This window comes from Mobula hypostoma, chromosome 8 (assembly GCF_963921235.1).
Source record: "Mobula hypostoma chromosome 8, sMobHyp1.1, whole genome shotgun sequence".
Taxonomy (NCBI): Eukaryota; Metazoa; Chordata; class Chondrichthyes; order Myliobatiformes; family Myliobatidae; genus Mobula; species Mobula hypostoma.
This window is the reverse complement of record NC_086104.1, coordinates 20,607,240-20,625,274: the sequence shown is the minus strand read 5'-3', so window position 1 is coordinate 20,625,274 and position 18,035 is coordinate 20,607,240. Positions and strand designations below refer to the sequence as shown.

At 43.7% G+C, this 18,035-nt stretch overlaps 1 protein-coding gene across 2 annotated transcripts in view; it reads left to right on the top strand.

Moving 5' to 3' along the window:
• Nucleotides 1-18,035, top strand: part of ttc27 (tetratricopeptide repeat domain 27) — a 299,781-nt gene that overhangs the window by 16,667 nt on the left and 265,079 nt on the right. For both annotated transcript variants that reach the window (XR_010018883.1, XM_063055545.1), the window contains exons 2-4: nucleotides 1,314-1,488; nucleotides 2,418-2,547; nucleotides 10,228-10,368. Coding sequence is in view for 1 of the 2 variants with exons in the window: in XM_063055545.1 (XP_062911615.1) it covers nucleotides 1,314-1,488; nucleotides 2,418-2,547; nucleotides 10,228-10,368 (446 nt within the window). In the remaining variant the exon portion in view is untranslated. The remainder of the gene's footprint in view (nucleotides 1-1,313; nucleotides 1,489-2,417; nucleotides 2,548-10,227; nucleotides 10,369-18,035) is intronic.

Here is an 18,035-nt window from a genome sequence, read left to right as displayed (position 1 = left end):
TAAGAAGTCAAGGGATGATTTGATAGAAAATTTTTGGGGAATCACTATAGTATGTGGAGAGGTTTGGTGTTTTAGGCTAAGGCATATGCCCTAAAAAATTGAACTAAGTACTCAGGAGTGAAGTTAGGGGAAGAGTGGTAGAAACTTGGACCACATGCCAGTTGATGGTTTGAATTTAGAAACTGAGGTTGAGAGGCTTTTATTGGCCAAATGTACAGTGGGATTTGGGGAAGAGGTGGGTTTGTGGTGTGAGGTTACAAGTAAAATAAGCTCTCATGAAATCAACTCGAGAGTAAATAGGTTAATCCTGTTTCAATATTATCATGCTAATAAAATTGGATGTTCCCATGCTCCTTGTTCCTGATCAAACAGTTATGGGGCAGGGTGAGCCCACTAAATAGGTTTGGTGTCACGTTGTGGTGCATCACATTGACAGTCGAGTCTGTAGGTGGGTGAAACGATTAGCTTTGTCAGATGGACATACAGTGAAAGATGCCATTTATGTCACAAATGTGCTGTGGCCATCTGCAAGTGCCGCCATGCTTCTGGTACCAACACGGCCTGCCCTTAGTAACCCTTACTAACACTTGTGCCTTTGGAACTTGGGAGGAAACCAGAGCACCCAGACGAAACCATGTTGTTAAGGGGAGAACATGCAAACTCCTTACAGACAGCAGCGGGAACTGAGCCACGATCTTTGGCACTGTAATAGTACTGCACTGCGAAGGAGTGGATATCAGAACCAGTGGCAGGGGTCTTCGTTAAGTAGACTGGTCTCCCTGTGGTGGTATTGACCTTCGGGCAGGTGGTGAATGGTTTCGTCATGTTGATAGAGCAATTTGAAGGGATAAGGTGGTCAACCACTAATTTCACACAACTTCTCCCCTTGAAGTGAGAATGCTGCAGGCTCGCCCGAGGTTCCCTCCTATGGTGCCTCTCTGACACTTGTGAGATGGACAGCACTGACCCAAGGAGCAAAAGGAGGCAAAGGAGCTTGGCTTTCTGCCCTGCTCATTGTGCAATGACAATTGCATCCATTTTCTACCTGCCCATGAACAATGGAAAGTGTGTGTGTTTGTATGTGTTGAAGTTAAGATTAGGCTCAGCTGCTGTACTTGATGGCTTCTGTCACTTAGGCACATCTAACAGAGTCTTCACTTTGGTAAATGACAGGTCAGGTATTGGCCAGGGCTAGAATGAGTGTGAAAAATAGTGAAGTCTGTAAATTAACATACAGAAAATGCATGAACTCTGTTGTACCATTTACTGAGCTGTCTATCTCTTTAGCCTGATGGTTGTTGTTCCATTTTCAGAAAGCAACTTCTTGCTGCACCAATTGTTCGAGGGGAACTTTGAAGGGATATTATTGAATCGAAAGATTCAGGAAATTTTCGCTGCTCAAATCACTGATGAAGAAACTATCGACATCTATTTGGAAAATCAGATCCTGGCATATCTCAGTGGTCCATCTGAAGATCAAGTTGAAAGGTGAATTTTCAACATTTTTCGTAACAATTTTCCACAATCGTCAAAGAATCTCTTCAGTACATTCAACTTTTGCCAGATCTTTGGTAAAGATATTTGGTTAGTCCTTTAAGCTTTCCTCAGCCCTCTAAGTTCTTCTCTCCGCCCCCCCCCCCACCCTGCATTGCTCACTCAAACTAATTAAATAAAAAAATACTCCCAATGAAACTCTTATACTCAGTAGTCACTCAGGATTTGAATAGGTTGCTTCAATTCCAGTGCTTTTTCCATTCTGGTTATCATCTCACCTGCCCATCACCCCACTGTGGTTCCCCTCCTCCTTCCCTTTCTTCCATGGTCCACTGTCCTCTCCTATTAGATTCCCCCCTTCTTCAGCCCCTTACCTTTTCAACCTATCCTCTCTCAGCTTCTCACTTCATCTCCTGTCCTTCACATGCCCACCTTCCCGTTCACCTGGTCTCACCTATCACCTGTCAGCTTCCCCTACCCGCCCCCCCGTCTCCTTCCTTTCCAGTCCTGATAAAGCCTGAAATGTCAACTGTTTATTCCCCTCAATAGATGTGCCCGACCTGCTGAGTCCCTCCAGCAATTTGTGTACGTTGCTGTGGATTCTAGACTCTGCAGAATCTCTCTGTGTACCGTGATGGAGTATTTTTAGTCTGAGCCGCTTGGCTCAGACAAAACTATTCTCAATCAGGAGGATGGTTATGAGGTTCAAATACATTAATTATTTTGACTTACCTGAGGCAAGTTCTAAAATAATAAAAAAACAACCACTGAGAATGATTTCTTCTCACTGAAATCTAGTAAATGATTGAAGGTGGTGCTACTATAATTTGAGACTGAACATTTGAAATATGCAAACGTCTTGATAGAATGATCCAAAAGATGGAATGACACCTATTTAACCCACTTTCTTACTTTCATTGTAGACAACTGGCAGTGTTCTTTCTGGGTGTTGGCAGTTTACAGCTGTTTGTGCAGAGTAACTGGACCGGACCGCCTGTTCAGATTCAGCCCAAGGATGTTTTGCCTGCAATAATGAAAGGGAACTTTGCTGCGGTAAGGAGACGTACAGACAAATGTGTCGTAGCTCTTGTTTGCACATTCATTTTTACCGTTGGGTTTGATGTTGGTGAATTGTTTTTTTTCTTGTTACATGTACTGAGATGCAATGAAAAGCTTGTTCATACAGGTTAGATGTTTACACAGTGCATTGAGGTAGATCAGGGTGAAACAATTACAAGATGCCGAATAAAGTGTAATAGCTAGAGAAAGTGCAGTACAGGTGAACATTAAGATGCAATATCATAACAAGGCTGATAGTGATGTCCAGGTTCCACTGTATTGTACTAAGGCTATTCAATACTCTTATAACAGCAGGATAGAAGCTGTCTTTCAGCCTGGTGGTACGTGCTTTGAGACTGATGACGAGGGGAGAAGACAGAATATCCAGGGTGGGTGGGGTCTTTGATTATGCTGTTTGTTTTAACTGAGCCAGCAGTTAGTACAGACAGAATCCATGGAGGGGAAGTTGGTTTTCTTGATATGCTGAGCTCTGTTCACAACTCTCTGCAGTTTCTTGGAGTCACTCGCAGAGCAGTTTCCCTACCAAACCATTAGGCAGTCAGATAGGATGCTTTTTAAGATGCCTCGATAAAAGTTGTTCAGGGTCAACAGGAACAACCCACATTTCTTTACCCTCTTGAAGTAGTGGTGCTGGTGAGCTTTCTTGGCCGTGGCATCTATGTGCTTGGACCAGGACAGGCTTTTGGTGATGATCACACCTAGCTTGAAGCTCTCAGCCCTCAGTCACACACATGTCCACGTAGTTCTTTTTAATCACTGCCAAAACCTTGAATTGTGGCCTTAAAAAAAAACCCATACCTATAGATCAGGAAGATGGGAGAAATCATTTTTACATTGAAGAGAATGATTTATTTGAACTACAATTGGAAAGGCAAGTTCTGTTTAGGGCTAGTCAACATGGGAAGTCACGTCTCATGAATTTGATTGAGGTTCTTTTTTGAAGAGGTGTCCAAGAGGATTGATGAGGGCAGAGCGTGAAATTTTGACAAGGTTCCATATCATAGGTTTGTTGCAAGGTTAGATCACATGGGATTCTGGGCAAGCTTGATAATGGGAATTAGCTTGGTGGAAGGAGTGAGAGGATGCAGTGGAGGGTTGTTTTTCAGATTAGATGCCTGTAACTAGTAGTGTCTCACAGGGATTGGTGTTTGTTCCATTGTTGTTGATTATCTATTTTAATGTTTTGGTTGAGAATGTAGTGGCGTGGTTGGCAAGTTTGTGGATGACACGTGTTGTGGGCAGTGGTGGTATTATAATGTGACATCTCAACTCTTATATTCAATGCTCTGACCAATGAATAATTGCAACAAGATCTAGATTACTATGAAAGATGGCCAAGTTGAAACTGCTGAAATTTTACTCAGACACATATGAGATGTTGTGTTTAACACTGTGAAAGGCAGGGTATTGTAGAACAGGGAGGCCACAGGTACAAATACATAGTTTCCTGAAAGTGGCATCCCAGGTTGACGGTGATGAAGAATATGTCTGGTACACTTGCCTTCATTGGTCAGAGCCCTGAACACAAGAGTTGGGATGCCAAGCCACAACTGTAAAGGATGCTGATGAAACCACAGGTGGAATATTGTGTGTAGTTCTGGTTACCTAGCTATGCCAAGAATATTATTAAGCTGGAAAGAGGGCAGCAGATATTCACAAGGATTTTACCTGGGTTGGAGGGCTTGATTTGCAAGGAGAGACTGGTTAAGCCAAGGCTTTCTTCATTGGAGCACAGGGGCCTGAGCAGTTTTCTGTAGGGATATATAAAATCACAGGGGCATAGTTCAGGTGAATGGTCATGGTCTTTTGCCCAGGTTGGTGGAATCGAAAGCCAGAGGGCAAAGTTTTAAGGTGAGAAAGGAAAAACTTAAAGGGTAAGTTTTTCCACTCACAGTTGGTGGGTATGTGCATAGAGTTGCCCGAGGAAGTGGTAAATGCAGTACAATTACTGCATTTAAAAGATATTTCGTCAGGTACATTGATAAGAAAGATTTAGAGCAATGTGTGCCAAATTCAGGGAAATGAGACTAGCTCAGATATTGCAACTTGATCGGCATGAACAAGGTGGGCTAAAGGCCCTCTCTCCATGCTCTGAGTCACACTGTGACTATGAACTGATAATTTTGGGTCAGTTTGTATTAATTAAATTTGGAAAATCAGGTAGTCTACAGTAAGTTGGTATAAAAGTAGAAAAGGCTTGGGATACTCAGCTGGTGAGGTAGCATCTGTGGGGGGAAAATAAGATAATATATTGCTGTGATGACCTTCTATCACAACCATTTGTTGGTATCTGGGGGGAACTGAAGATGCAGTAAGTTACTGATTTCTTTGGAGCTTTAGTTCTCTCCACCTTACATTTGGATCTCCTCCCTATTGCAGAGATTGACTTCTCATTTACACCATACTTGTATGCAATTCCCTTTGAAGATTAATTGAAGATAATTTTCAAATAGTGAAAGGGAACTTTGACACATATGAAAGGAAACTTGCTTCTGGCCAAGGAGAAAACTTTTAAATCCTTTATATTTAACTCTCCCTGATATCTAATTGTATTTAGAAAAAAAAGCATTATCTTTACCTTTGTTTGTATGCCTGATGTAGGTTGTGCCAAAGTTACACTTATTGAATAAGGATGCTTACTTTATAATCTGTTCAAGATTTTGCATTTCTTTTCAAAAAAATTAAAAAAGAAGAGGAGCTTGAAATAGCTAATTTATTTGTCCTTTGTTTAGGATGAAAATTGTATCAAAGAATCTGAGTTTTACCACATGAAAAGAGGCTGTTCAGTTCAACTTGTTTGTGTTGACCAAGGTGTCTTCTGAGCTGGCTCATGTTGCTCTAAACATTTCCTATCTATATGTGTTTTTCAACTTGATGTCATCGTCTGGCAGCATGATTTTATAAACCTCTGTAAGCTTCCTTCACTTCAGGGGCAACTGTACCAACCTATCCAGTTTCTCTTTATAGCTGAAGACCTCCATTACAGGCAACGTGCTCGTGAATCTTTTCTGTACCTTTTCTAACTTAATCACATCCTTCCTGTAGTATGGTGACCAGAACTGAGCACAATGTTCTGGGTGTGGTCATAGTACCATCTTCTACAGCTATGACACAGTGTTCAGTTCTTGTACTCAGTGCCCTTTCTAATGAAGGCAAACAACTTTCTTCATTACCTGTGTCACTACTTTGTACCACTAGGTGTCTCTGTTCTACAATACTCCCCAGGGCCCTGTCTTGCTCTGGTTTAACTTCCCAAAATGCATCACTTTGCACTGGTCTAGGTTAAATTACATCTGCCATTCCTTTTACTTTGCAACTGTCCCAGTTGATCTTGATCCGTTTGTAGCCTGAGACATTTTCACTATACACTGCAGCATCTATTTTGGTGTCATTTGCATTCTTGTCCAAACTGCTAAGGTGCACGTCAAACAACAGTGGACCCAGCATCCATCCCTGTGGCACACCACTGGTCTTGGCCTGTAATTTGAAATACATCCCTCCATTACCATCCAGTGTCTATTTTGTAACTATTTCTATGTGAATATTTAAGAACAGAGTGAATGGAATGAAAACTATGATTTATATTAGTAACATGGATGAATATTTCTGGAAATGGAAGCTTAAGCCAAATATCGATAGAACAAGAGTGCTTTGAAAGTGATATTGTGACATGAACGCACCTTGATGCTGAACCATAGACCCGAAGAAGATAGCTGCCAAGTTGGAAATGTACTAAGTGAAACTGACTTTGTCAAGCCTGGTCTTTGGAAGTCAACAGAGACTCCATATCCCAGTCCTCTGTGCTGGTACGGACTGGAAGAATCCATACGGACTGGAAGAATCCATGCCTATCTTGTCGATGTCTGACTGAGCACTGGGAATCCTTATCATAAAAACAGTACTTAGCTGACACCTGAACGCAAGTTTCTTTTTTACTGCTGGAGGCTGAGAACTGATGCATAAAAAAACTTACTCAGAATGTAAATTTAAAATGGAAAACATACTTGACAAAATTCTAGGACAATCAAAAATAAATGCAAATTGATTAATTAAAAATCACTTCTTGCAGTATGACTGGTATTAAGTAGAATTGTAAGAGAGTGAGCAAGTATGTGACCCAAATACTCAATGCATGATTAAAATGTGCTGTTCTTGGCAGAAGCTTTTTGAGGCTTTGTGTTGCACCATGCTTTATGCTTAATTTATGATTGCTTATATATTATAAATTATTTAAGTGCAGTTTCAAGAGTTATTGTGGCCCAGATGTATTCAGTTTCCATCCATTGGAAAATAAAGAGATATGGGTGAGCTTTAGCAGCCTCAGAATGTCAGGTTTTGTTCATCACTGTCCTCACTAAGCCCCACATGCAGTCATTTTCTAAGAGAGCTCTATTGATAATGAAATAGAAATCTGGCAGGCTTTTAGCCTCCTCCCCAGCTTGGTGACAATGGAAGCATTTGTAGGCTTCATAGCCTCCTGAGATCTCTCTCACAAACAGATTTGGATTGGCTGTGAATGTTCCTGGTCCGTATAGCAACTGCCTAGGCCCTGCAGATCCATTATTTTGGAGAAATTTCAATCCAGATGTCATGTTTTTCTGGAACCAAAATTTGTAACTTAGTAGCCTGTTTCATGTTACCATAGAGAGTGTTATATTATCTGCCACACTCTTGACCAGAAACCTCCATTGTCCATTTCCCTCCATGGATTCTTCCTGAACCAATGAGTCCCTCCAGTGCTTTGTGTGTGGCTGTTCGAACCATTTTGCAAAACCACACCTTGGCAGCAGTGATCAATGATGGAACTCTGGAATTACTTTCTTGGAAACCACTTGGTCCATATGACAAAAAGAGTTCTGGAAGACCAAGAACTTGAAACATGATACCAAGCTCATGTTCCACTGCTATGCAGAGATCCCACCTTCCTCTTTGTTTCTGAGATGTGGACAGCCCTGCAACAGGTATTAGAGAAGTTCTGCTACTGCTATCTGCACACATCCCTCCAAATCTATTGACTGGATAAATGATGACACTCCAGTAGTTGAGTCATTTTGTCCAACATGGCAGATTCCATACTAGTTAAACAAGAGATGGCTCTGAGCTCCCTAACAGTGAAAGATTTCCAGGACAGAGGAAATGGTTTGAGGGAATTTTCCAAGTTTTCTTCCCCTTCATCTCATTAAAATCCCTGGCCCAAGACTACTTAGAACAAAGGAGGAGCACTGAGCACTATGAATCTGTATGGTGGAAATATAGTAATAATAAGTACATTATTAATGCCGAGTGGAAAATTATTTTGTTACAGCAGCAACATTTAAAACACGCATAGCAGTGTTCAAACTTAACTAATAAAAAAGTACAGAATAATAATATACACAATAATTTACCAATGTGCAATAATGTATAAAATAATAAAACAGGGATTATTGTACTATGATGTGTGTTCTGTTGTTGCACAGAGATGAACTGTTGTATACGCTTATTGCATTTGGTAGGAAAGATTTTGTGTAATGATCCTTGTGACAGAGTTTGGAAAGGGTGCTCCACTGCTTATTCAGTAGCTCATGGAGAGGTTGTGCCTGATTGTCCATAATGGATAACATTTTATCTAGTGACCTCCTCTCCATCACTCACTCAAAAGAGTCTAGGTTGTAGCCATGGACGGATCCAGCCTTTTTGTTGAGTTTACTTAGCATTTTTGCATCACTAGCACTGATGATGCTCCCCCAACATAGAGCCACAAAGAAGACAGCACTCGCTACAACAGACAGGTAAAAGATCTCCAACATCCTGCTGCACACATTGAAGGATCTCAGCTTCCTTAGAAAATAGAGTCTGCTCATCCCCTTCTTGTAAACAGCCTTGGTGTTGGTTTTCCAGTTAAGTCTGTTGTTGAGGTGAACTCCCAAGTATTTGGGCTCCTCCAGCACCGCAACTTTTTCTCCCAGAATGTATACAGGACTCATCACAGTGTCCTTCCTCCTAAAGTCAAATCACCATCTCCCTGGTTTTGGCCACGTTCAGGAGCAGGTGATTCCAATGCAGCACTCCACAAACTTGTCCACCAGTCCTCTGTACTCCAACTCCTGCCCATCTCTGATACACCCAACCACTTCAGAGTAATCAGAGAACTTCTGCAAGTGACAAGACTCAGATTTGTACTGAAAGTCTGAGGTGTACAGTGTGAACAGAAACGGAGACAGGAGAGTCCCTTGTGACGTTTCAGTGCCACTCACCACCATCTCAGACCGAACTACCCAGCCATACAAACTGGGGTGTATCTTTTAGGTAGTCAGTAATCCAGGAGATATCTGCCTATGCAGAGTTCATGCACAGTGTGGAAGAAGTACACAATTTCCCAACCAACCCATCTGCCTGCTCTTCCAGGACCATCCATGGCAGAGTCTGCGTTTTTTTTCCTTGCACTCTTAAGCTATGTCGAAACACAATGACATGGAAGCAAGTTGCCTTAGTCTGCAGGAACTGCCTAGAAGGAGCTCTGCAAAAATGGCCTGATGAGGGGTCTCACCCCGGAACCTCTACTTGTCATTTTCCATAGATGCGGTCTGACTTGCTCAGTTCATCCAACATTTTGTGTGTGTTGTTTAGGATATATGTATGCCGAAGTTGCATAAGCAGCTTTCCAACATGTTTCCTATCAGTGACGTCAGGGAAGTTGCAATGTAGGAAGAAGCATTCAACAGTAGTGTAGGCAAGATATATAAAGTTGTGAGATGTTAGCAATTTGCTCCTCGGATACAAATAGATTGTATGCTCGGCATTTGTGGAATCCCAGGTCGTGTTATATATTTCTGTGATGCATCTCATTTCTCTCCCAGCATGACTTATTATCAGCTTGTCTTCATGTGATAGCTTACAATTTGGATTTGCTTGAAGAGCTGAAAAGATATTATCTTCTTCAAGCCCGAAAAGTGTCTAAATTTGGCAATCCTTGATGTCGATCATAATGACCAAGTGAATAGATCACTAATTTAATAAGATTTTAACCCTTAATTGATGATGAACAGGCTACAGTATGAACTGATTTTATTCCACAGCAAATGCATCTTACCAAAACTCCAAAATGGTATGCATTAATGGGGTTATCTGTCTTTGTAACATTATGAATGAAATATTCAGAAACTATTGCTCCACCTATATGAAGTTGTGTTTGATTTGTTGGTGCACGGCACTGTTCTCTAACAATCATTGTTTTTGGGTAAATAAGGAATGGTTATTTGAGAAAGCAATATCACGATTAGACTTAATTTAATTATATTTAGTGTTCAAACCATGCACTGGAATCGCTGCTCTCTCATTGATTGAGGACAAATGTGGCACATTTGCCATTGTCCCAAATGAAGTTTTCTGAATTGGTTGATTCAGATATGAGTAAATGGGGATTTGCTGTGATGGGGTGTCTGCTTTCCTGTATCTGATGTGATAGCACATTGAGTGTGGTCACTCTGTGACCTGTAAGAATTCATGGTAATTTTCAGTGGGTTACTCTTCATACAGCTGCAAGTTCAGCGCTATAGAGTTGAAAAGGAACTCCCAACTGAGCAATGGTTGGTAGATACCTACAATTTTCAGGAGGGTAGAGATGTCAGAAAAGGTAATCATAACTAACATATTTTGTTTGTTTCACTTCAGGCTCAAGACATACAAGTCACTTTATTGAATAGTTTGGTTTTGGACGGAGAAGCAATTTACAACCTCCTTTCCAACCCCATCCTGCTGATATTAGCCAGGACAATTCTGGTGAACTGCAGGGGTAAACTGGATCTTTTCCAGGTAAGGGTGCATCTATCCCTAATGTTCTTGTGTTACAGGTATCGCTGTGATTCAGACAAATAACAAGCTTGTTTGGATCCATTACACTTTTATTCAAGGCTGTAATGGTGATCCAGCTCTAACAGTTTTGGTATTTTCTCTTTAATATGGTTGCTTTTTTCCCATTATGCTATTAATTTATATTTGAATTTCCAAAAAAAACAGTGAGACATCTGGTAAGTCATAGTTAACTATAACACTATTTTCAGGGACACTGATTATCCATATGGGTTTGAACTCTCATTTTACCTGTGTGATATCAGGATGAATTCAACAGAAGTGAATGTAATAAATAAGTATGCCTCTGAATCACTGCCAGCATTCATTATAGACTGTTCAGGACCAGACATACACGAGTCAGACTAATTTTTACTTGGTGCTTAGGGAATGCTAGCTTCTGGTATCATATGTCAATGCAGCAAGTTCTGTTTATATAATCAATGTTCTTTGATATATAATTTGACGTTGTGGACACTTTGGGATAAGGAGGAGGAGGCAATAGAAGAAATGGTAGACAGAAATTTCGAAACTCCAACTCAAGTGGCTCAAAGGAGTGGAGAAGGAGAAGTACAGAAGATCATAGCTGAAAAACTGCAAACCTCGTGGTTTATTTTGGTGCTAGGTGATGTGGGACAATGATAGGGAAGGACAAATATAATGAGGAATTTTGAGATACTGGATCATTTTGGCTGAGGTATGTTGATAAGTACCCAGCGTCCTGAATGAGAGAGAATCGGTGTGGTATTACTGTGGCTGTTTTAATTGAACGACATGGAGGTTGAAGAATAGGAGGCTGGCCAGGAAAATTTAGAAATGGAAGAACTTATTCTTGATAAAGTACTTGATTTGGAACTTTGGTAGCAAGTGGGTTAGGCCATAAGACATAGGAGCAAAATTAGTCTATTTGGTCCTCTGAGTCTGCTCTGCCATCATTAAATCGTGGTTGAAGTATTATTTTCTCTCAACTCCATTCTGCTGCCTTATCTGTAACCTTTGATACCCTTACTAATCAAGAACCTATCAATTTCCACTTTAAATATATCCAATGACTTAATCTTCACAGCCACCTGTGGCAATGAATTCCATGGATTCAACACCCTCTGACTAAAAAAGGATTCTTCCTCATCTGTGGTCTAAAGGGATGTCTTTCTATTCTGAGGTTGTGCTGCCACTAGAAACATTCTCTCCACATCCAATTTATCCAGGCCTTTCAATATGCTGTAGGTTTCAATGAGATCCACTCATGTTTCTGAACTCCAGCGAGTACTGGTCTGGAACCATCAAACACTCCTCAAATGTTAACACTTTCATCTCCAGAATTATCCTCATAAACCTCCTCTGGACCCTGTTTGATAGCAGCATTTCCTTCTGCAGATAGGATATCCAAAACTGCTGACAATACAGCAAACGCCGTCTGCCCAATGCCTTAAAAGCCTCAGCATTGCATCCTTGCTTTTATATTCTAGTCCCCTCAAAAAGAATGCTCGTATTGCATTTGACAGCTTTATGACTGACTCAGTCTGCAAGTTAACCTTTTAGGAATCCTGCATGAGGACTCCCAAGTCTCTTCGCACCTCCAGTCGCACCTCCAGTTTCTGAATTGTCCCTCTATTAGTCTCCGCTTTGATTCCTTCTATTAAAGTTTATGACCATAAACACCCTAGGCTGTATTTGATACACTGCTACTTTGCCCATCCTACCGACCTGTCCAAGTCCTTCTGCAGACTCCTTGTTTCCTGAGCACTAGCCTGCCCCTTCACCTATTTTTTTTTTTTATCATTAGCAAACTTGGCCACAATGCCATCATTTCCATCATCCAGATCATTAATAGATTAACCGCCTCGGTTTTCAAGGGCAACAGCCATCATTCCAGTGCTAAAGAAGGTGACTATGACCTGCCTTAGGTGACTATCATCTTGTGGCGTTAACATCAACCATTATGAAATGCTTTGGCTGGCTGGTCATGGAATGCATTAAAGCCTTCCTCCCAGCTAAATTAGACCTTTTCCAGTTCACTTATCGCTCGAGTCCATCCACTGATGATGCCTTAGCCTCTGCTTTCCACTCTATCCTGTCCCAGCAGGAAAATGGAGTCTCATATGCCAGGTTGCTGTTTACAGACTTGAATTCGGCATTTAACCCAGAGACTGTTGGGGAAAGTATTGCACTGTATTGCTGCTGCAAAAACAAAACAAATTTCATGATATACTGCAAACAACAGGAATTCTGCAGATGCTGGAAATTCAAGCAACATACATCGAAGTTGCTGGTGAACGCAGCAGGCCAAGCAGCATCTATAGGAAGAGGCGCAGTCGACGTTTCAGGCCGAGACCCTTCGTCAGGACTAACTGAAGGAAGAGTGAGTAAGGGATTTGAAAGCTGGAGGGGGAGGGGGAGATGCAAAATGATAGGAGAAGACAGGAGGGGGAGGGATAGAGCCGAGAGCTGGACAGGTGATAGGCAAAAGGGGATACGAGAGGATCATGGGACAGGAGGCCTAGGGAGAAAGACGGGGGGGTGGGGTGACCCAGAGGATGGGCAAGAGGTATATTCAGAGGGACAGAGGGAGAAAAAGGAGAGTGAGAGAAAGAATGTGTGCATAAAAATGAGTAACAGCTGGGGTATGAGGGGGAGGTGGGGCCTAGCGGAAGTTAGAGAAGTCAATGTTCATGCCATCAGGTTGGAGGCTACCCAGACGGAATATAAGGTGTTGTTCCTCCAACCTGAGTGTGGCTTCATCTTTACAGTAGAGGAGGCCGTGGATAGACATGTCAGAATGGGAATGGGATGTGGAATTAAAATGTGTGGCCACTGGGAGATCCTGCTTTCTCTGGCGGACAGAGCGTAGATGTTCAGCAAAGCGGTCTCCCAGTCTGCGTCGGGTCTCACCAATATATAAAAGGCCACATCGGGAGCACCGGACGCAGTATATCACCCCAGTCGACTCACAGGTGAAGTGATGCCTCACCTGGAAGGACTGTTTGGGGCCCTGAATGGTGGTAAGGGAGGAAGTGTAAGGGCATGTGTAGCACTTGTTCCGCTTACACGGATAAGTGTCAGGAGGGAGATCAGTGGGGAGTGATGGGGGGTACGAATGGACAAGGGAGTTGTGTAGGGAGCGATCCCTGCGGAATGCAGAGAGAGGGGGGGAGGGAAAGATGTGCTTAGTGGTGGGATCCCGTTGGAGGTGGCGGAAGTTACGGAGAATAATATGTTGGACCCGGAGGCTGGTGGGGTGGTAGGTGAGGACCAGGGGAACCCTATTCCTAGTGGGGTGGTGGGAGGATGGAGTGAGAGCAGATGTACGTGAAATGGAGGAGATGCGTTTAAGAGCAGAGTTGATAGTGGAGGAAGGGAAGCCCCTTTCTTTAAAAAATGAAGACATCTCCCTCGTCCTAGAATGAAAAGCCTCATCCTGAGAGCAGATGCGGCGGAGACGGAGGAATTGCGAGAAGGGGATGGCGTTTTTGCAAGAGACAGGGTGAGAAGAGGAATAGTCCAGATAGCTGTGAGAGTCAGTAGGCTTATAGTAGATATCAGTGGATAAGCTGTCTCCAGAGACAGAAAGATCTAGAAAGGGGAGGGAGGTGTCGGAAATAGACCAGGTAAACTTGAGGGCAGGGTGAAAGTTGGAGGCAAAGTTAATAAAGTCAACGAGTTCTGCATGCGTGCAGGAAGCAGCGCCAATGCAGTCGTCGATATAGCGAAGGAAAAGTGGGGGACAGATACCAGAATAGGCACGGAACATAGATTGTTCCACAAACCCAACAAAAAGGCAGGCATAGCTAGGACCCATACGGGTGCCCATAGCTACACCTTCAGTTTGGAGGAAATGGGAGGAGCAAAAGGAGAAATTATTAAGAGTAAGGACTAATTCCGCTAGACGGAGCAGAGTGGTGGTAGAGGGGAACTGATTAGGTCTGGAATCCAAAAAGAAGCGTAGAGCTTTGAGACCTTCCTGATGGGGAATGGAAGTATATAAGGACTGGACATCCATGGTGAAAATAAAGCGGTGGGGGCCAGGGAACTTAAAATCATCGAAAAGTTTAAGAGCGTGAGAAGTGTCACGAACATAGGTCGGAAGGGATTGAACAAGGGGTGATAAAACAGTGTCGAGGTATGCAGAAACGGGTTCGGTGGGGCAGGAGCAAGCTGAGACAATAGGTCGGCCAGGACAGGCAGGTTTGTGGATCTTGGGTAGGAGGTAGAAATGGGAAGTGCGGGGTGTGGGAACTATAAGGTTGTAGGAGGTAGAAACGGGAAGTGCGGGGTGTGGGGTAGGAGGTAGAAACGGGAAGTGCGGGGTGTGGGGTAGGAGGTAGAAACGGGAAGTGTGGGGTGTGGGGTAGGAGGTAGAAACGGGAAGTGCGGGGTGTGGGGTAGGAGGTAGAAACGGGAAGTGCGGGGTGTGGGGTAGGAGGTAGAAACGGGAAGTGCGGGGTGTGGGGTAGGAGGTAGAAACGGGAAGTGCGGGGTGTGGGGTAGGAGCTCTACGCTTCTTTTTGGATTCCAGACCTAATCAGTTCCCCTCTACCACCACTCTGCTCCGTCTAGCGGAATTAGTCCTTACTCTTAATAATTTCTCCTTTTGCTCGTCCCATTTCCTCCAAACTAAAGGTGTAGCTATGGGCACCCGTATGGGTCCTAGCTATGCCTGCCTTTTTGTTGGGTTTGTGGAACAATCTATGTTCCGTGCCTATTCTGGTATCTGTCCCCCACTTTTCCTTCGCTATATCGACGACTGCATTGGCGCTGCTTCCTGCACGCATGCAGAACTCGTTGACTTTATTAACTTTGCCTCCAACTTTCACCCTGCCCTCAAGTTTACCTGGTCTATTTCCGACACCTCCCTCCCCTTTCTAGATCTTTCTGTCTCTGTCTCTGGAGACAGCTTATCCACTGATATCTACTATAAGCCTACTGACTCTCACAGCTATCTGGGCTATTCCTCTTCTCACCCTGTCTCTTGCAAAAACGCCATCCCCTTCTCGCAATTCCTCCGTCTCTGCCGCATCTGCTCTCAGGATGAGGCTTTTCATTCTAGGACGAGGGAGATGTCTTCATTTTTTAAAGAAAGGGGCTTCCCTTCCTCCACTATCAACTCTGCTCTTAAACGCATCTCCTCCATTTCACATACATCTGCTCTCACTCCATCCTCCCACCACCCCACTAGGAATAGGGTTCCCCTGGTCCTCACCTACCACCCCACCAGCCTCCGGGTCCAACATATTATTCTCCGTAACTTCCGCCACCTCCAACGGGATCCCACCACTAAGCACATCTTTCCCTCCCCCCCTCTCTCTGCATTCCGCAGGGATCTACACAACTCCCTTGTCCATTCGTCCCCCCCATCCCTCCCCACTGATCTCCCTCCTGGCACTTATCCGTGTAAGCGGAACAAGTGCTACACATGCCCTTACACTTCCTCCCTTACCACCATTCAGGGCCCCAAACAGTCCTTCCAGGTGAGGCATTACTTCACCTGTGAGTCGACTGGGGTGATATACTGCGTCCGGTGCTCCCGATGTGGCCTTTTATATATTGGTGAGACCCGACGCAGACTGGGAGACCGCTTTGCTGAACATCTACGCTCTGTCCGCCAGAGAAAGCAGGATCTCCCAGTGGCCACACATTTTAATTCCACATCCCATTCCCATTCTGACATGTCTATCCACGGCCTCCTCTACTGTAAAGATGAAGCCACACTCAGGTTGGAGGAACAACACCTTATATTCCGTCTGGGTAGCCTCCAACCTGATGGCATGAACATTGACTTCTCTAACTTCCGCTAGGCCCCACCTCCCCCTCGTACCCCAGCTGTTACTCATTTTTATGCACACATTCTTTCTCTCACTCTCCTTTTTCTCCCTCTGTCCCTCTGAATATACCTCTTGCCCATCCTCTGGGTCACCCCACCCCCCCGTCTTTCTCCCTAGGCCTCCTGTCCCATGATCCTCTCGTATCCCCTTTTGCCTATCACCTGTCCAGCTCTCGGCTCTATCCCTCCCCCTCCTGTCTTCTCCTATCATTTTACATCTCCCCCTCCCCCTCCAGCTTTCAAATCCCTTACTCACTCTTCCTTCAGTTAGTCCTGACGAAGGGTCTCGGCCTGAAACGTCGACTGCGCCTCTTCCTATAGATGCTGCTTGGCCTGCTGCGTTCACCAGCAACTTTGATGTATGTTTCATGATATACTGTATGTGAGTGATATACAGAGAGTTCAAAGGAGATTCACAAAACTGATTCCAGAATTGAACGGCTTATCGTATGAGGAGTTTCTGTGGCAGAGAATTCCACACATTCAGCACTCTCTGTGTGACGAAGTTTTTCCTAATCTCAGTCCTAAAAGGCTTCCCCCTTATCCTCAAACTGTGACCCCTCGTTCTGGACTTCCCCAACATCAGGCACAATCTTCCTGCATCTAGCCTGTCCAATCCCTTTAGGATTTTATATGTTTCAATCAGATCCCCCCTCAATCTTCTAAATTCCAACGAGTACAAGCCTAGTTCATCCAGTCTTTCTTCATATGAAAGTCCTGCCATCCCAGGAATCAATCTGGTGAACCTTCTTTGTACTCCCTCTATGGCAAGGATGTCTTTCCTCAGATTAGGGGACCAAAACTGCACACAATACTCCAGGTGTGGTCTCACCAAGGCCTTGTACAACTGCAGTAGTACCTCCCTGCTCCTGTACTCGAATCCTCTCGCTATAAATGCCAGCATACCGTTCGCCTTTTTCACCGCCTGCTGTACCTGCATGCCCACTTTCAATGACTGGTGTATAATGACACCCAGGTCTCGTTGCACCTCCCCTTTTCCTAATCGGCCACCATTCAGATAATAATCTGTTTTCCTATTTTTGCCACCAAAATGGATAACTTCACATTTATCCACATTAAATTGCATCTGCCATGAATTTGCCCACTCACCCAACCTATCCAAGTCACCCTGCATCCTCTTAGCATCCTCCTCACAGCTAACACTGCCAGCCAGCTTCGTGTCATCCGCAAACTTGGAGATGCTGCATTTAATTCCCTCATCCAAGTCATTAATATATATTGTAAACAACTGGGGTCCCAGCACTGAGCCTTGCGGTACCCGACTAGTCACTGCCTGCCATTCTGAAAAGGTCCCTTTTATTCCCACTCTTTGCTTCCTGTCTGCTAACCAACACTCTATCCACGTCAATACCTTACCCCCAATACCGTGTGCTTTAAGTTTGCACACTAATCTCCTGTGTGGGACCTTGTCAAAAGCCTTTTGAAAATCCAAATATACCACATCCACTGGTTCTCCCCTATCCACTCTACTAGTTACATCCTCAAAAAACTCTATGAGATTCGTCAGACATGATTTTCCTTTCACAAATCCATGCTGACTTTGTTCGATGATTTCACCGCTTTCCAAATGTGCTGTTATCACATCTTTGATAACTGACTCCAACAGTTTCCCCACCACCGACGTTAGGCTAACCGGTCTATAATTCCCCGGTTTCTCTCTCCCTCCTTTTTTAAAAAGTGGGGTTACATTAGCCACCCTCCAATCCTCAGGAACTAGTCCAGAATCTAACGAGTTTTGAAAAATTATCACTAATGCATCCACTATTTCTTGGGCTACTTCCTTAAGCAC